The 20,235-nt window shown below is 44.9% G+C and overlaps 1 protein-coding gene across 1 annotated transcript in view; it reads right to left on the bottom strand.

The window, feature by feature from the left end:
* TRHDE (thyrotropin releasing hormone degrading enzyme) overlaps window positions 1–20,235 on the bottom strand; it is a 367,175-nt gene that overhangs the window by 78,601 nt on the left and 268,339 nt on the right. The window contains exons 13-14 of the mRNA XM_030214836.1: window positions 18,911–19,044; window positions 16,424–16,479 (exon numbers count right to left, since the gene is read on the bottom strand). Coding sequence (XP_030070696.1) covers window positions 16,424–16,479; window positions 18,911–19,044 — 190 coding nt within the window. The remainder of the gene's footprint in view (window positions 1–16,423; window positions 16,480–18,910; window positions 19,045–20,235) is intronic.

The following is a 20,235-nucleotide window of genomic DNA, read 5'->3' as shown; positions in this document are numbered from 1 at the left end:
CGCAATCTCACATCTAACACCAGACACCTCCCAATTCCCAGCTCCACCACCCTCTGGATCTCTACTTTAAATGTTTTGAAGAGGATGCCTATCCCCCCATACCGTTCCCCTGCCAGACCCCAAATAGAGGGCCCCCATCTCCAGGCCTGCTTTGCCCGCCGAACCTCCTCCAGCGTTCGCAGCCTGGTCTCCTGCAGAAGAAAACAGTCCACCGCCACGGCAGAGAGGCCATCGAACGCCAAGCATCTCGCCCTCTGGGAGGCGACACTAGCCACATTAAGTGTGGCGAATGTTAACAGCAGTCCAGCCATCATTGTGCCGTTCCATACCCCCCGCCCTCCTGGCTACCTTCCCTCTGCTCCATACTACCTCCAGGGATCCCTTCCCCTTCACCCTCCCCTTCCTCGTCCGCCCAGTCCCGGACCCCTAGCTCAAAAAGCCCCCCCCCCCTTTCCTTACTTTCTTCCTCCCCTTCTTCCTCTTTTCTTCGCCCACCTCCCTCCCTCCTTGGGAGTCGTCCACTGACCCTCCCCCCCCTGCCTCCTCTCCCGCCCCTTCTGCCCCTTCTTCGACCCCCTTCATCAATCCTGCCTCCAGCCCATCCTCCCTCTCCTCTCTTGCCTTCATCCCTGCCTCCTGTCCTACCCTCCTTTTCTCCCCCACCCTCCCTTCAGCCCCCCCCAATCTGCCCCCACCTCCCCGACCTCCTCCACTACCATTTCCTCCTCTTCGTCCCTCAAACCTTCTCCCTCTTCTTCTTCTTCCTTTTACCCGCTGTTCCCTTTCCAGCGTCTGCCATGCTTTCCAACCCATCCTGCCGGCTCATCCCATCCTCTCCTTCCTCTCCTGCCAGTTCGTCACCCCCTCCCTCATCTTCCAATCCCCTAAATCTGTTCTCTACTTCTATCCCCATTCCTGCCTCCCCTCCCCCTTCCTCCCGTACCCCCGTCACCTTCCGTTGTTTTTTTGACACCTGCGTCCAACCCTCATCTGCCCCGTCCTGCCGCTTCCGCCCTTCCCCCAACCCTTCCCCACCTCCCACTCCCTGTCCCTCCGCAGCTCCTTTCCCCCCCACCCCGGGAACCTGATCTCGCCCTACATTCACTCCCCCCCTCTCCCTCTGAACTGGACCGCCCCCTCCCATGTCCTCCTCTCCCCCGTTATGGGAGGCCCAAGGGCAAGCTCTGAATGCATGCCCCAGACCCCCACACAAATTACACCGGATAGATGCACAAGACTCCGTAGGATGCTCCTTAGACCCGCACTTCCCACACTGCCGTACTGGGCACGACATACTAAAATGTCTGAATGACCCGCACTTGTGACATTGCCGCGGCTGCCCCTTGTAAAAGCAGAGGATCCGATCCCTGCCAATGAACGCCGCGGAGGGAATGTGCTGGGTCACGTGTCCTGCCTGCTTCAGCCTAACCTGCGCACACCATCCTCCCGCCCACACCCTACTGGGGTCAGGGAGTTTGGACAAGGGGGTACGCAATTCTGCGTACCGCTGTAGCCAGAAGGCCAGGTCCGCCCCTGAAATGGATTCATTTCGGACCAGCAGGGTTACCTGCACCAGGTCAGGTCTGCTGATCGGTACGGCCCTAAAGTTTCTCCAATCCCCTTTCCCCCTTACCCCCTCGTATTTCTCCCAGAAGACCTCCATGCCTCGCTGGGTCAGAAAACTAACATCATACTCTGGGATATTCACCGGGTGGATACAGGCATAGAGGTCCTCTGGGAGAAATCCTAAACCCAAGACCAACTTCAGGGCCTCATCCCTACTTGGCATCCCCCCCTCCCCCACCCACCTTAACTGAATCACATTCCTCCTTTTGGGAACCTGGCCCCCCCACCCTCCCCCCATCCTTCCCCAATGCTTCCTGCCCCCCCATTCCCCCTGCGCCCGCCCCTCTCACCTACTACCGCCGCAAAGGATGGAGCACCCCCCCACCGTCCCCCTCCTCCATCTCCTGCACTGAGACCCCCCTGCTCCTGCTGCGCCGTACCCCCCCTCTCTCTCTTGCCTCCCCTCTCAGTCTCCCTCCCTTCTCTCCCTTCTGTCAGCAGACTTTGCACATCCCCTGCCTTCACAGTGTCCTTCTGTACCATTTCCCCTGCAGCAAAAAACCTGCCATTGTCCCCTTCAACACGTTCGCTAGAGACAGTGAGAGAAGGTTCCCCTAAATACTTGTTCCCCTCCCAATGCCCCTGACCCCCTCCCCCGCCCACCGAGCCAACCCTCCCCTCCCGGCCCGAACACTCCCCCCTGGCTCGCACCCCTGCAGCCTGGCCAACTGCAAAGTCAAAGGTACCAGTCAAGTTTCCTTCTGGCGCACACTGCAAGGCAAACACCTCCCGCTCCTCCCCCCCTCCTTCCCCCCCGGAACCTGCTCTCTGTGCTGGGTCCCTCCTTGCAACGTGCTGCTCCAGCTTTCCCTGTGCGGGCCCGCTGTTTTCCTGGGAACTGGTCTCCCCTCTGGCGTCCTGCTTCGTTGGGACTTCCTGCTCTGCCGTTTTGCAAAGTAAGAGTGGCTTCCCGCACTCCAGCACCACTCGCTCTCCCAAACATGGGGAATCCTCCTGCGCTGTAGCATTCTCCTCTGCGGCCATCCCTGCTCCTCCAGCCCGATTGGCTGGCGCCTCCTGCTCCAATGTGCTGGGCGGGCATGGCATCCCGCCACCCGGCAGCGCAGTTCCTTGCCATTCTGAACCTTTATGTGGGGAACACTGTGTGGCCTCCTGTGCTTTCTCTATGGAAAACCACTCCTTGTCTTCACCTGCCTTTCTTCCTGCATTCTCCTTTAAGAGGCAGCTCCCTGCTGGAACATCTCCACTTTCAGTCCTTAGCCCTGCTGCAGGCTGATTGGCTGGAACATCCTGCTCCTCAGAGCTTTGTGGGTGAGGCCTCCCAGGCATTTTTTCCTTGCCGTCTGCTCCTACTACAGGCAATGGGAACAGGACAACCTCCTCTTCTCCAGGTAAGTTCTCTGTTTCAACTTCCACCACCACTTCTGTGGAAAAAGGTTTCTCTCCTGAAATTGCAGCCTCTGTTTCAACAATGTGAAAAGTCTTAGTGTTAAAGTTTTTTTCCTGTTCTGTTCTCCCACACTCAGGTGCTCTCAATGAGGCTTCCACAGCCCCACCTTCAGTCCTGCTTACTCCAGAAGCTGCCTGCAGAGGCCCTGACTGACTAGCAAGGTATTGCATGAATTTCAATGTATTTTGGGTGCTAGTTCCTGGCAGCTCCCCTGATGCTTCAATGTTCTGGGGTCCAAAGCCTGGGCTGATTCCTTCCTGCTCTGTTTCTTGCTTCCACTGTACCGAGGCTGACGGGGCCTGTCCCCCCGAGGCCATCCTGTCTCTGTTGATATAGAGTTCTCTCAGAGGATTTCCAGGGCCTTTCCTCAGGGCCCTCAGCAGCTGTTCTTTTCTCTGGAGAAGCCTAAGCAGCCTGGTTTCCTCTTTCATATAGGTCTTGCGATGCTCTGCTGGGGCCAGCCTGCTCAGGGCTTTTGCCATTTTGACTCGCTTCCCCAGGTCCACCACCTCCTTCTCCGTACTTTTAATTCTCTTCACCACTTTAATTATGCCACTGGCCGGGTCCTCTGGATCCTGGCAGTAGTCCACAAGCTCTTCCTCCTCTAGATCGTCACTATCCTCACTGCTTTCCTCCTCCACCTCCGGCAGGGCCTCTTGACAGATCTCCATTACCACTCTTTCCTTCTCAGACCAGCTCTTCTCTAGGGTCTCCGCCAGCTCTCTCCCCCCCTCACCTGCTGGACGTCGTGCGGCCGCGAGGGGGGTACCAGTCCGGCTTCCTCCCTTGGAGTCTGGCCCTCTTCTATCCACAGGGCTCCTTTCCCTCCTCCCTGCGGCACTGCAAGGGAGGAGACCGCTTTTCCTGACCCTCTGGTCCCTGAGCCCAAGAGGCCCCATGGCCTGGGCCTGTCCTGGGGAACGCTCCCCAGAGGCCCTCCACATCCTTGGGGAGGGAGTTAGGCCTCACTCTCCTCCCACTGGAAGTCTGCAGAGCTCTCTGAAACACCTCCTTCCACCTCAGCAGACTGGATGGACCGTGCAGGTCTTTTTCTGCCATCATCTACTATGTTACTATGTTACTTGGGAATTGGTGAATTTCTTTTTTTTTTTTTTTTATCTTTATTAAATTTCAATTATACATTTATATAAAATAAATGCCAGAAAATGAAATACAATTATTCCAAAGTAAATAACAGGAAAATAGCCTTTAAATTCATCCACATATTAATTCCAAGATATAAGGAAATTGTTTAAAGAGAATTAACTCAATATTTAGCAAAAAGAAATATTATGAGAGACTAGAGCACGTTTGCCAGCCAGCGGTTTCAGCTATCCGTTGGAGCAGTCAAAGGCCGCTCAACTCTATCACTTTCCTTACGGGAAATAAATTGTACCAATTTAACTGGATCAAAAAATACATAGTTATCCGAATTCAAGGAAATAAGACATCTACAGGAAAATTTTAAGGTAAAAGTTCTTCCCAGCGCTAAAGTACGCGACCTCAGCGCGAGGAATTCTTTTCTCCGTCTCTGTGTGGATCTGCTCAAATCCGGGTAAACCTGTATCCTCGACCCATAAAATTGTTGAGCCATATTTCTGAAGTAGAGCCTCAGAGCGTTATTTCTATCAGACTCGAAGGCGAAGGTTACTAATAAAATAGTACGTTCAGAAATAACCTCCAAAGAGGTTTCCAATAAATCAGTAAGGTTTTGAGATACATTTGGTGCAGAAGTTAGTTTCAAGCCAGTAATATAATATGCCTTTATTATTGGGGGAAATAAATCAGTTGGAATTCCCCAAACTTCCAAAAAGTATTTTCTCAGCATTTCTATAGCAGGTATCATTGGCGACTTTGGAAAGTTCGGAACTGGTGAATTTCTTCATATCAATGAGCTTTCACACAGGGAAAATCTAATCCTTTTTCTCCTTTTTAATTTACTCAAACTTGTGTTTGGATCTATGCAAACATTCACACATTTCAAGTATTTTGAAAGTATGTTTAGGGGACTCAAACTTTTAACCCCAGAAGAGTGTGAACACAAGCATAAATCCACAAACACCAGTAGCAGTTTGAAAAGATCTGTCAGGGGAGAGAAGTAGACCAGAAGAGGAGAGAACTGGCTTTGGAGTCAGGCAAGACCTACATTGTACACGTCATCTGGCTGCCCAGCATGAGAGAGTGACATTGTGATTCTCCTCTCCCTTGCTTGATAAGACTGAGCCATGCTAAGGGGCTCTTTTACATGCGCCTTGACTACTGCAACCTACTCCTCACTGGCCTCCCACTTAGCCATCTATCCCCCCCCCCCCCCCCCCTTCAGTCCATTCAGAACTCTGCTGCTCGTCTTATCTTCCGCCTGGACCGATATGCTCATATCACCCCTCTCCTCAAGTCACTTCACTGGCTTCCGATCAGGTACCGCATACAGTTCAAGCTTCTCCTACTCACCTACAAATGCACTCGATCTGCAGCCCCTCCTTACCTCTCTACCCTCATCTCCCCTTACGATCCTACCCGTAACCTCCGCTCTCAAGACAAATCCCTCCTTTCACTACCCTTCACCACCACCGCTAACTCCAGGCTCCGCCCTTTCTGCCTCGCCTCACCCCATGCTTGGAACAAACTCCCTGAGCCCATACGCCAGGCCCCCTCCCTGCCCATCTTCAAGTCCTTGCTCAAAGCCCACCTCTTCAATGTCGCCTTCGGCACCTAACCACTACACCTCTACTCAGGAAATCTAGACTGCCCCAACTTGACATTTCGTCCTTTAGATTGTAAGCTCCTTTGAGCAGGGACCGTCCTTCTTTGTTAATTTGTACAGTGCTGCGTAACCCTAGTAGCGCTCTAGAAATGTTAAGTAGTAGTAGTAGTAGTAGTAAATTGGAGTTACCACCCGGTTACTGCATGGCCCTTGCGGTAATTTCAATTTTGGCTCGCATTCACTATGCGCGTCTGAAAAATATTTTTTTATTTTCTGACGCACATCAAGTGGAATTTGATGCACGTAGACCTTTACCACCCAGTTACCGCATGAGACCTTACTGCTAGGTCAATGGCTTACAGTAAGGTCTCGGACCCAAAATGGACACGCGGCAATGTTCATTTTGCTGCACATCTGTTTTCGGCAAAAAAAGGCATTTTTTGTAGGTGCGCTAATAAATAATTCTGCACGCGCCCAAAACACGTGTCTACACTACCGCAGGCCATTTTTCAGCACACCTTAGTAAAAGGACCCCTAAGTGAGCAGCTATTCAGAGTGGAGCTGTTTGGGCATGCCTGAAGGGGCATGACCAAAGGGACATGAAACGTCTCTTTGGCGCCCCTTCGTAGCCACCTTTATTTTATTTTATTTTTCTTCACCCAACGCATAATTAAACTCTGGAATTCGTCGCCGGAGAACGTGGTGAAGGTGGTTAGCTTGGCAGAGTTTAAAAAGGGGCTAGACGGTTTCCTAAAGGACAAGTCCATAAACCACTACTAAATGGACTTGGGGAAAAATCCACAATTCCAGGAATAACATATATAGAATGTTTGTACGTTTGGGAAGCTTGCAAGGTGCCCTTGGCCTGGATTGGCCGCTGTCGTGGACAGGATGCTGGGCTCGATGGAATCTTGGTCTTTTCCCAGCGTGGCATTACTTAAGATGAAGTTTTTGTCCCTATGAACTATCTTATTGCAGTGAGGGAAAAGGAATGGAAAAAAGCAGATTCCATTGGCCTCTACTCCTGTGACTGCAGGTCCTATGGATAAAAATTTAGTCAATCTTGTTCAAGGTAATGGCTCTATTTCCCCATTTCTCTTAGCTCTGAGGGTAGAACCCCATCTCCTCTACCATTACTGAGACTTTTGAAGATGAGCAAACTCAGGGAATGAGGCATATTACAGTGGACTCACCTGTGCAGTCCTCGGGACTGGCAACCTTCCTAAATTGCCTCAAGAAAATGTTCAGAGTGCATATGACATGGAAGTGTCCATGTTAGATATATGAAAGGGCTCTCCTATAATGAAAAGGCATCTTCTAAATTTAAGGACTAATATTTCGCCAAAGTCGTTATGCCCATATCAGCCCTCTCCTGAAATCACTTCACTGGCTCCCTATCCGTTTCCATATACAATTCAAACTCCTCTTATTGACCTATAAGTGCATTCACTCTGCAGCCCCTCACTACCTCTCCACCCTCATCTCTCCCTACACTCCTTCCCTAGAACTCCGTTCACTGGGCAAATCTCTCCTAGTTGCACCCTTCTCCTCCATCGCTAACTCCAGACTCCGCTCCTTCTATCTCGCCGCACCTTATGCCTGGAATAGGCTTCCTGAGCCATTACGTCTAGCTCCATCCCTGGCCGCCTTCAAATCCGGGCTAAAGGCCTACCTGTTTGATGCTGCTTTCGACTCCTGACTTGTAACTTTTATCTTATTCTTATGTGTCCTTCTGTCTGTCCTTCCCTTATCCTTTTTGGTCCTGTCTGTTTGTCCTGATTTAGATTGTAAGCTCTTTTGAGCAGGGACTGTCTTTTCTTCATGTTCAATTGTAAAGCGCTGCGTACGACTGGTAGCGCTATAGAAGTGATTTATAGTAGTAGAAGTAGTAGTTAAGCACTTAAACCTTAAATTATATGCCTTTGATAAGCAATTACAACTGATGAAACCCAAGATGTAATCCTTGCAGGCAATGAGTGCTTCTGCCATCAAGTAAAGCCTAAACTTCCACCATGTTATAAGCATTTGATAGCTCACTTAGAGCTAAAACTTTTAGGTTTCTTAATTTTTCTAAGATCATTTACTGTCTGGAGATACTTTATTATGGAAGTATTTCAAAACTGCCTGATTCTGCTGCAATATATTTATCTGGTTCTCTGATTCTGGAAATGTCTCTGTGAGTCAGGCAAGAGATGGAGCCCGAGCTAATGCTCAGGAGAACATTGACCTTATGGCTTTCCTTGAAGATCCTCAAGATATTATTTCATCTGGAGCCACTCTACTTGTCACCTTTACCACAGAGAAAGATAAAATGATGGTTCTAAAGACTCATTTTAAATTTGAAGAAGCTTTGTCCTGTGGTCAAAGAATGCAATTCTTCCCTGATGTCTCACATGTTACAAGGAGCTTCAGAGACATGTTCTTGCCTTGAAGGCCAAGCTGCTTCAAAGAGGGGCTACCTTTTTCTTACAGTATCCCTTCTTTGTCCCAAAAACAATTGAAAAAGATTCTTTTCGCTCAAAAGAAGGGATAAGGAAAGAGGAGGTTATAAGCAGGTCTAGTATGAAGGTCATACGTTCTGAAGTGTGGGAAATTGTTTTCTGTCTGATTTCTTGTTTAGTTGTCCTTGATTATTCTCCCTGTAATGTGAACTTTTGTATCCTTTGGTTATTATTATTATTTTCTTGCTTGACAAATCTTTAGTTTGGATTTATTTGCCTGATCATTGTATCGAGATGAGAGAAAGAAAGAAAGAAAGAAAGAAAGAAAGCAAGCTCAGGGAGTATGGAGAATGAAGTCAAGACGTGAATAAATGACATGTAACTGAGCCGAGCGGCTCTCATTTATCAGACTCTCACTATGTGATATGCAAATCTCATTCTGATTATCCAGCTCTGCTCCTCAAGTTCCTATTGGATTAAATGAGTTTACTGGTCTTCAGACCTAACCTGAAGAAGCCCACCTATGTCTAATCTAAATATTAATTGCATTGCCCTTGAATTCATTTTTCCAATAAATTAAACTTTTTAGAACAGAGCAAGAAGATGAAATCCACAATTAAGAAAGTTACCTTGCTGTTGAATTTCACCTGTGTAAGATAAAACCTGGAGTATCAGGTTTTGGAAAGCATATTAATGGTACATTAAGTCCAGAGAAAAGAATCATATTAACACAAAAAGATTTATCAAACCAAGGGCTAGATTTATTAAAAGACGCTACCACATTGCAGCATGCTAACATGCATTAATGCAAGTTATTTTAGATAATGGGACTTCTTTTGCATCGAAGACGTCATACAAAGGTACTGAATTAGGGCTGTCACCATTGTGCCACACTAACCCCAGACATCCTGGCAGATGCTGGAGACAAAAAAAGATGTATTAGAAAGAATCACTGAAGGAGTCAAGTTGTCCAGTTCCATAGCTTACAACGGGTCATGCCTTATTCAACTACAGAGGTCAGTCCAACAAAACTGTTTATAGGGCACTGACTTAAGACAGGCTTACACCATCTTAATTCAAACTATGCAGTTACAAATCAAACCACCACAGAAAAGGCTTGCAGTTGAGGGTTGCCACAGGTGCTGAAGAAACACGGTAAATCAGCCCATCTCCATTCAGGCCTGACCTCCAAGCATGCTTCGGGGGGGGGGGGGGAGAAAGAGAGAAAGACACTAGCAGGTAGGCAGAGGGAAGCGGCTGCTGTTTGGGGGTGGCTGTTAGGTGACTGCAGTGAGTCCCGCATTATCCAACTTTATGGTTATCCGACAATCTGTCGGTCCCGATTAAGTCTGATAATCGAGACTCTACTATAGGTAATGTTTTTTACATTAGAATTCTACTTGGAACTTTGATATTCGGATACGTTGTAATGATCACATAGGAACAACTCTGTACACACTGCCCCTTTCCATAACACCAGCAACCATATGCTATATAAATCATACTGGCTCTGCAAAACAAGATTGCTACCTACTGAAAGAAGAAAGGCAGGATCAAGGGGTCAGACATCCCTCATCTGGTGGTGTGTGTTTCTACTGGCTTGTCTGTCCTCAGTCAAGTTTGTTGGTGGAGCAGACATAGCTGCACCTTTAAAAGTGTTATTTAAGAAAAAGCACAAATGCTGTTTAATTTTGTTAATGCTTAAGACCCTTTGCTCGTTTGTTTATGGCCCGGACTGTAGTTAATCTTGCTATGGAGTTTCACTTCTGAAGTCCTTCAAAACCTATTGAGCGGAATGTAGCTGACATCTTTAAAAACAGATATTTTTATTCTGCGGATTGCAAAAAAAGCAATATTTCCAACTCTAGGTGCATGAAATTCGATGACTTTCAAACATTTTAATGCACTGGTGTTCCTTTTGGCGCGATTTATGGACCATTTGGGCTCGGGCTCGCTTATCGCTATATACAGCATCTCTGCTGTTTCTGTCACATAGTCAGTTTGACTTTCCTCAGATTTATGGTGGAAATAATTCAAAACTGAGTAATAATTTTCCTTGGGCAATTACAACGCCAATTGGTACTTTGTCCCGGGGGAGGGGGGCTCAGAATGAATATGCTGGAATTCTTTTCCTGAAATAAATGGTTCAGTTTAAAGAACAAAACAAGGTCAGAATGCAATCGCATGACACCCATGTTGAATACCTCTGTCTGACTGAATAAGAGCTCTACAGTTTAAAGAAAACAGGGCCAATAGTCAGCTAGAAGCAATCAGTGTTTCTTTAAACTCTGACCGCCACCAGATAATAAGCACCAGCACCTATCCGAAGATCAAAGACAGCACTAACAGTTTGAGATACAATCATTGTAGGGTCGGAATTCAAAGCAATATAACTGGACAGAAGTTGCTTTGGTCTGGTTAAACTGCATTGGCTGGTCCAGGAGCAGAAATTCAGCAGGTGAATAAATAGCCCTGACCACCACACGTGGAGGGGCATTTTCAATATGACGTCTAAGTCCGACTTTGGACATTTTGCAAAAAACATCCAAAATCTGAATAGCAAAGAAGGTCATTTTCAAAAACAGAAGGAAGCCTTTTGCGGAAAGAAGGTAGACGACGGCGGGTTGGTGGCGGGAGGGGGGGACCAGAGGGCCGGTGGCGGAGGGGGGGGCAAGTTGGTGGTGGCTAGGTCGGCAATGTCGGGGGGGGGGTCGGCGGCGCCAGGGGGGGCTAAAATGTGCCCCCTCACCTCGGGCTCTGGACCCCCCCCTCCCGCTGAAGTCTGCCTATGCCCGTGCCCATAACCCCTTTTCAGTTGCAACTTTTATAGAATCCTGGAGTATATGTATCTATACCCCATGCAATGCAAAACATTCATTATACAAAAAATGTGCTTATTGAGAAAATCCTTGGCACATAATCCCTTTATTTACAATCAGGTCAATATTCAGCCGGCCGAGGTCATTCTTTTTTTAAATGCTCACTGCCACTGGCTAAATCAGACATGGATATTCAGTGGTGAGCCATATCCAGGCACCAGCATTAAATATCCAGGTCATCTGGAAGTTACGTGGGTATGGGTGATATTAAGGGCCCCTTTCGCTAAGGCGTGTAGGCGCCTATGCGCATCCAACGCATATCAATTTGGAACTACCGCCCGGCTACTGCATGCCGTGGGTGGTAATTCCATTTCTTATGCGCGTCTGATACATGCACCAGAAAATATTTTTTATGGCGCTAACCAGGCGGTAATCGGCAGTTTACCATGTGCTGACAATTACCGCTCGGTTAACGCGTGAGACCTTACCGCTGTCAATGGGTGGCGGTAAAGTCTCAGGCCCGAAATGGGCGTGCGCCAATTTTAATTTTTCCGCACATTCATTTTCAGCCAAAAAAAAGGGCCTTTTTTTGTAGGCAGGCTGAAAAATGGACATGCACGCGTCCAAAACATGCGTCTACACTAGCGCAGGCCATTTTTCGGCGCACCTTAGTAAGAAAGGCCCCTAAGTGCTGTACCTGCATAAGTAAGTGGACGCAGTTAGGGTTACTGAATGATACCAATGCCTGCATAACTCCTGGATCTGTCCCGACTTCACCCCTGGATACTGCCACAGTGGTCGGAGCCAGTATTTGGTGGCACTGTTCGGTTAAGTGCCGCTGGAAATCATCTCCTGCCCACTTTTTTTTTTGTTACTATGTTACCCTGCGCTTTCCCCACTCATGGCAGGCTCAGTGCGGCTTACATATTGTATACAGGTACTTATTTGTACCTGGGGCAATGGAGGGTTAAGTGACTTGCCCAGAGTCACAAGGAGCTGCCTGTGCCTGAAGTGGGAGTCGAACTCAGTTCCTCAGTTCCCCAGGACCAAAGTCCACCACCCTAACCACTAGGCCACTCCTCCACTCCACTCAACTCCACTTAAACCATGCTGAATTTTGATCCCGATTAGACCTGGCAGCTATGTTCCGTTTCTTCTTCCTAAATTACTGTAAAGGGTTTCTGCACTGTCATTACATTTTACAGCCTCATTCATTAATGCCATCATTGCTGTACTGCATGTAAGCAAACAAGATATAAAAGGGTATGTCTGTTTCCGTAATGATCTTTTGCATGTACCGTGATTTTGAGGAATGATGTGGGCTGTAGCAAAACCCCCATTCAACCTTCTGTGAAGTTTAATACAGTATAGAACACCCCTTGAAGGTCTTCCGAAATATTTAATGCATTCAATAGCATATATATATAATTAGTCACTGTACTAGGATGATGTTTCTCAGTAAGAAAAAGCCTCAGAATTTTTCTAAGCACTACGGGCCCGATATTCAGCTGGCAGGAGGCAGCCCGCATAAGTGCCGTGGTGCATTTTATTTTATTTATTTGTTTAATACATTTATACGCCACATTTTCCCACTAGTTGTAGGCTCAATGTGGCTTACATAGAACCGTAGGGAAGACTACAGTTGACATTATCCCAGATATTCAATGCCAAGCTGATTCCATTGACCAGCACTGAATATCCGGGGGAGTTTTGGCCGCTGCTAATTTAACCGGCTAAGCCAATATTCAGCACTGGCTGGTTACGTTAATAGCAGGCACATAAGAGTAGCCATACTGGATCAGACCAATGGTCCATCTAGCCCAGTATCCTATTTTCCAAACAGTGGCCAAGCCAGGTCACAAGTACCTTCAGAAACCCAAACAGTAGCAACATTCCAGAATCCCAAAGTGTAGCAACATTCCATGTAGAATCTCAAATAGTAGCAACATTCTAGAACCCCAAAGAGTAGCAACATTCCATGTTACCAATCCCTGGGCAAGCAGTGGCTTCCTCCATGTCTGTCTCAATAGCAGACTATGGACTTTTCCTCCAGTAACTTGTCCAAACCTTTTTTGAACCCAGATACACTAACCACTGTTACTACATCCTCCTGGTAAAGAGTTCCAGCCCTTAACTATTTGTTGAGTGAAAAAATGTTTCTTCCCACTTGTTTTAAAAGAATTTGCATGTAACTTCCTCAAGTGTCCACTAGTCATTGTACTTTTGGAACGAGTCAAAATCGATTCACTTTTGCTCATTCCACACCACTCAATCATATCTCCCCTCATCTGTCTCTTTTCCAAGCTGAAGATAGGACTATTATTCATGCGGGTCCAATTTACCCGCTACGTTTAGCCGGTCAGCGCTGAATATTGCCAGTTATCATGCGATATAGCCAGCTAACTGCGAATATTCAGCATAGATAGCCGGCTATCTCCTGCTTAAAATTAGTGGTTAGCTGGCTAAATGTTATTTAACCAGCCAGGAGCCGTTCCTTTGTATCTTTTAGCGCTGGGGGCATGTTTGGGGGGGGGGGGGGCAGAGAACAGGTTAGCACACACACACCGCCCATCTCCTCTCCTCCTCGAAATCCGATTACTACATGGTTAGCGCGGAAGCCCATACCACCTAGTAAATAGGGTTCCCGCGCTAATGACCACACACTCATTGGGAAATTAGCACATGGCCATTAATTGAAGAAATGAAAAATTGGACATTTTACAGCCATGCTAAGTGTGGCCTCAGTGAGCAGAGAAACCCATTCGCTATCATAGCGCAGGTCACATTTTAGCGCAGCTTGGTAAAAAGGGCCCCTTATTCTTTCCTCAAGCTTCAATTCTTTTTTTTTTAATTTGAATGAAGTCTTTATTAAACATTAAAACAGAACAGGATTGCTCTTTTAACAAAAATAACGATGCACTGTTTCATAATTTATACAGCAAATACCTACAGAAGGTGATCTCTCCACAGGAGAAATGAGAGTCAAATAGACGAACAGTGGGTCCAAAAAAAGAAGTCCTCTCACAAATGGTGTTTCCTAAACAAGGTCTTTATTCACATCAAATCAATAAAAACGACCCAATATTAAAAGAAGTGTTCAGCTATTTACTGCCTGAGCGCTTAGTGCCACCTATTTACTTGTGGCCGCGCTGCTGATTACTGCTTCCCCATTCTCTGTTTCTGTGGATAACACTCTCATCCTTCCTGTCTTATCAGCTTGGAGTCATCTTCGACTCCTCCCTCTCTGTCTCTGCACATATTCAGCAGACTGCTAAAACCTGTCGTTTCTTTCTCTATAATATCAGCAAAATTTGCCCTTTCCTTTCTGAGCACACTACCAGAACCCTCATCCACGCTCTTATCACCTCTCGCTTAGACTATTGCAACTTGCTTCTCACAGGTCTCCCACTTAGCCATCTCTCTCCTCTTCAATCTGTTCAAAATTCTGCTGCACGACTAATATTCCACCAGGGTCGTTATGCTCATATTAGCCCTCTCCTCATGTTACTTCACTGGCTTCCTATCCATTTCCGCATACAGTTCAAACTCCTCTTATTGACCTATAAGTGCATTCACTCTGCAGCTCTTCAGTACCTCTCCACTCTCATCCCTCCCTACATTCCTCCCCGGGAACTCCGTTCACTGGGTAAATCTCTCTTATCTGCACCCTTCTCCTCCACCGCTAAATCCAGACTCCGTTCCTTTTATCTTGCTGCACCATATGCCTGGAATAGACTTCCTGAGCCTGTACGTCAAGCTCCATCTCTGGCCGTCTTCAAATCTAAGCTAAAAGCCCACCTTTTTGATGCTGCTTTTAACTCCTAACCCTTATTCACTTGTTCAGAACCCTTATTTTATCATCCTCGCTTTAATATTCCCTTATCTCTTGTTTGTCCTGTTTGTCTGTCCTAATTAGATTGTAAGCTCTGTCAAGCAGGGACTGTCTCTTCATGTTCAAGTGTACAGCGCTGCATACGTCTAGTAGCGCTTTAGAAATAAGTAGTAGTAATAGTAGTTATTTTATAACGTACGTGTGCACTTGGCACTTAGCATTAAGCACCAGGTTATAGAATTGCACTTTTTGTGTTCCCTTCTTTTCATTTGCATTTATTTTGATCTAAATCCAACACAGGGGTCTTTAGAAGACATCGGCCATGGAGACGGGCTGCTTTACTAATGAAATGATTCAGGAGTTATGCAAATGAGCATATTCATTATTCTACATATCAACCGATCAAATCATGGATTTCCCAAATCATTTTGTAGATAAATGGATAGATAGAAGATAACCAAATAGGTTAAGCGATAAACAGGTTGTAATATGGAGTTACTAAGTAGGTTTGATGAATCCACATTAGTGGATTTTGAGTCACTTGAAATTATGTGCGAACTTTCAAAATACAGCCTTCTCCCACGTTAAAAAGAGGCATTCCCAGAGATGTGTCAGGTGCATCATTGGAAACTGCATGTGTACATTTAAGTTTGAGATATATCCCTATGTAGTAGGTATACTGCTAACAAGCCCACTTGATGTTATTGTTCAACACTATTTAAGCATGTGTGCATACTTTTAATCAGTGCGTTTTTTCTAGCAATAAAGGTGCCGGTACTCAAATGCCTGGCCACCCTTTAGGGGTGGGGTGATCATTGAGGAACCCATCCCACAATAGCCAAGCCCCCTGCAACCAGTCACAGAATCTATGACAAGGCAGAATTGGTGTGTAGAGCCTGAGCTCTTTCATTAAAACCTGGGGACCATGGGTCAATTTTAGGAGACAATGGAAAAGGTGCCGGTACTCAGTACCCCCAAGTACCCCCTCAAAAAAAGCCTTGCTTTTAATCATGTAACAAGTTGACGTTACAACTAAATATATGGGGATGCCTTGTTCTTGGCAAAGAGATGGGTTTCTGCAGGCTGAACAGTATACATATTCGTTGCCTATCAGATAGCCTATTGGAAATTTACCCTTAAATGTTCCCTGGAATCCTCCATCCAATTTCACTACATAACGACTTTCTATAAAATATTTGGAAAGTACATCAAAAATTGACAATGCTGTATGTCAAAGTAAAATAATTTAGTGAAGCTTGAAGGTGCTTCCCATGGAAAATTAAATGTGACACGTGGGTGTTTGTTTGTTTTTTTTAAATCGGTTCATTAGCAAAAATATTGGAAGAGAACATTAATCTCTAGCACGTTAACATAAACTTGTTGCAAGATTGATCAAACTACTCCAGACTCAGAAACACCCTGCAGCTGTTATTGATCAAGAGTGGCAAGAACTCTTTACGTGCTGCTACTAGTGAGAACATGAAAAAATGGCTATTAGGTATGGAACTATAACAAATAGCAAACAGGCAAGCTCAAAGCATGAGTGAACGGAGATGAACACTTAGGGTTGACGTCCACGTGACAACCTACCTGGCCAAGTTGAATGCATCGTCAATCAAGCCTGCACGGTTACTGACAGAAATAACCTACAAGTACAAAGCACATAAACCTTTTTTAGATGATAAAAACAGCATGAGTTAGCATTATTTTCTTTTCTTTATTTATTTATGTTATTTATTGTGTCATTTATACCCCACATTATATAACAATAGTCACTTAAATGTAGCTTACAACAGAGGTGTAAAGGTACAGATTGTGTCTGACAGTCTATGGATAGAGTGAGATTCATTTATGTCTGAGAGACATACTGAGTGATTACATCTATGAGAGAGTTACATCGATGATAAATAATGGTGAAAGATGGAACAGACTTGATGCTTGGTAGGTTATTCCTTTTGGGAACCTTTAATAGTCAAAGTCAATTTAACGTCTGAGAGTATAAAATGAGTTCCTAATGAGCATGGCATCAGGTTATTCGGTTATAGGATTATTTGAGCCAATTGTTCGTTGATGTGGCTTCCTTTTGGAAGTGATTTGTGGAGAAAAAGACTTTTAGATGTTTCTGGAATTTTAAATAGTTGTTTTTGCTTCTTTTTTTTTTTATAATTTTATTTATTAAATTTTTACATTTATATCCACCAACATAAATGTATTGGAAATATCAGAAATTATTACAGCTACATAATACATTATATCAAACTGATATTAGACTTAAACATTATAATTTGTCCACAATAAAAGGTAATGGATCAAGATACTAAGAAATTTCTGCTAAGTAATATATTAACATAGTATAACTATTACTGACGGAAGGGATAAACGGATGGTCACAGCCGGCGTTAATCAGCATTAACTATGGGAGTTTCTACAGGTGAAACATCTTTTTCTTTTAATTCAATTAACTCCAATAATTTCTTGGGTGTAAAAAACACAAAATTCACTTTTGCCAAGGAGACATAACATTTACATGGAAATTTCAAAATAAAAGTTCCACCTAGTTTAAGGATTCTTGATTTATACATCAAGAATTCTTTTCTCCTTTTTTGTGTAATACGCGCCATATCAGGAAAAACCTGTATCCTTTGTCCCAAGAAAAAATCATTAATATGGCGAAAATATAAGCGAAAAATGTTGTTTCTATCTGGTTCAAGAGCGAAGGTGACTAGTAATGTTGTTCTTTCGGTTATTAATTCAAGAGAACTCTCCAAGAATTCGGTCAAATTTAAATCAGACTTAGGCGCAGGTTGAGATTCTTTAGATGCCTTGATTATACCAGTTATGTACTGGGCCCTCGTTATGGGGGGATATCCCTCAACGGGTATTTCCAGTACATCGCAAAAGTATTTCTTGAGCATGTCCAAAGAGGAAATAAGAGGCGATTTGGGAAAATTCAGGAATCTTAAATTATTCCTGCGTCCATTATTTTCAAGATATTCCAATTTTCTTTCTTGGATTTCTCTCTCTTTAATCAAATTCATAGTTAAGCTTTTTAGTTCTTCAACTTCTCCTGATATTTTAGTAATTTTCACATTCTGTTCTTGAAATTGTTCAGATAAATCCTTATTAGACTTTTTTATCTCACATATTTCACCTTTAATTGAGGCATTCATTAATAATAAAGTATTATTCACACCTTGTATGGCGTCCCATAGTGTGTCTAACGACACCACTGTAGGTCTTATAATTCCTCCGGTACTCACTGCCACGATCTCCCGGGTAGGTGGAACAATATCCAGCATAGATGTTTCTTTCCCCGGGGTCGAGGTGCCCATAGGTCCTCCTTCCACAGCCAACACCGGTTTTCCATTCTCGGGTGGCTGTGAACCCATGGTCAGCAAATCGTCTCCAGGTCGCGGAGGAACAGTGTTAGAAGGAGGGCTTAACGACGCTCCTTCTATGCTGCACTCAAGGCCCAAAATGGCCGAGTCCGCCGAAGTGAACGCCCGCTCACCCAAGGCTCGAACTCCAAAGTTCTCCATTGTCAACTGGCGAGAGGTGGGTAACTGAGGCGGTATTACGGAGGAAGAAACCGCCGTCTTCCCCTTTCTCTTACCCATCGCAAAGTCGGGTAAGTGAGCCTCTGCCAGGAACGATGTTGATTCTCGGGAGCTACTGAGCCTCACAACCGTTCACGTCGCCATCTTGATCGGTGAATCGTTGTTTTTGCTTCTTATGTCTTTTGATAGTGTATTCCAGAGTTGTGTGCCTAGGTAAGTAAAGTTTGCTGCATGTATGTTTTTATATTTAATGCCCTGGCATTGTGGGAAATGGAGAATCAGATAGTTACGGGTATCTTGGATTGAATTTCATGTTGGTAGGTCAATTAAGGCTGTCATGTAGTCTGGTGCTAATCCATGGATTATTTTGTAAACTAGGGTGCATAGTTTCAAGGATATTCATGTTTGATTGGGAGCCAGTGGAGATCTTTTAGCAGTGGGTTTGCTTAGTCAAATTTGGGTTTGCCGTAAATGAACCTCTATCAAAGGAAAGAGACAGAAGAGAAGTTTAAGAACTCACCTCAGGTCTCCTCATTAGTTGGTCAATTAGCATCCTCCAGTTCTCAACATCATAGTTAACTCGAAAGTAGCCAATTTGATTGATATTTCCAAGTATCCAATTTTCTTCATCCAAAGAAGAAATTTTATGGTGCTCTGAAAATGTAAAATAAAATATTGAGTAATTCAAGTAGGCTGATTAACCACAGTTCTTAAGACTTCAAAAGTGAATCAAAATATACAGTTTAGAATATGTATTTATTAAAATGAAAGAACTGGAATTTGGAAGTGTCTTCTATCAGCTTGCATTTTACTAAGGATTTATTTGCATGGTCTGAAGTACATGAATAATAGTTAAGACCTGATGTTGGCTTTTATAGTGTTGAAGAGTTGTGGTCCTGGAAGTGTGTTTGGGTCATAGAAGTACAACAGCATACACGTATTTGGGTTTCAAAAACGCATACTCCATTTTGACCCCATTTGGCTGTCTACACAAATAGTAGATACTCAACAAAGTAGCAGTTGATAATTTACAAACGGAAGCAATGTGGGTAATTTCTCTTTGAAAATTAGGGGCAATGTACATTGACTATAAGTGTTCATGTATATTATGAACAATATTATTCAAAATGAGAGGTGCACTTACATGGTTTTCAGATGCAACTCTAAAATACGATTTGTGCTTAACTTATATTTTAAATAGAGAGATACACAAATCATTGCAAACCAAATAAGTATTGTATCAAACTGGTTCCCTGTCTAGTTTTCAAGATAACCTCAACGCATAATTTTATAAAAGGTCACCTACATTACTGCAATCTGCTTCTTGCTGGCCTCCGACTTAGTCTGCGTACCCAAGTATGAGAAGCTGGACGCGTAGGTGGCTTTATATTTAAGACCAATGCAACTAGGATAGTGAAGGTTCATAGAAGTACGAGATGAACTGATTCTATTCCTGGCCGGAAGATCAATTAGATCAATCATATAACCTGGGGCATCACCGCAGATTATTATAGATTAAAATCAATGTGCTCTCAGTACTACCCCCCCCTCCCCCCCCCAGGATCATTCCTGATTCAGCTAGCCCCTCCTCTGGCATCAACTGCTCCTCTGACATCAGGCTGGCTCCAGATCACCCTGCTCCATGAATGAGATCCTATCTTATTTATTTTCATTTAGATTTTGCTCACACCTTTTTCAGTAGTAGCTCAAGGTGAGTTACATTCAGGTACTCTGGATATTTCTCTGTCCCAGGAGGGCTCACAATCTAAGTTTGTACCTGAGGCAATGGAGGGTTAAGTGACTTGCCCAAGATCACAAGGAGCAGCAGTGGGATTTGAACCGGCC

Source organism: Microcaecilia unicolor, chromosome 9, assembly GCF_901765095.1.
Source record: "Microcaecilia unicolor chromosome 9, aMicUni1.1, whole genome shotgun sequence".
Classification (NCBI taxonomy): Eukaryota; Metazoa; Chordata; class Amphibia; order Gymnophiona; family Siphonopidae; genus Microcaecilia; species Microcaecilia unicolor.
This window is presented reverse-complemented; position numbering and strand designations above follow the sequence as displayed.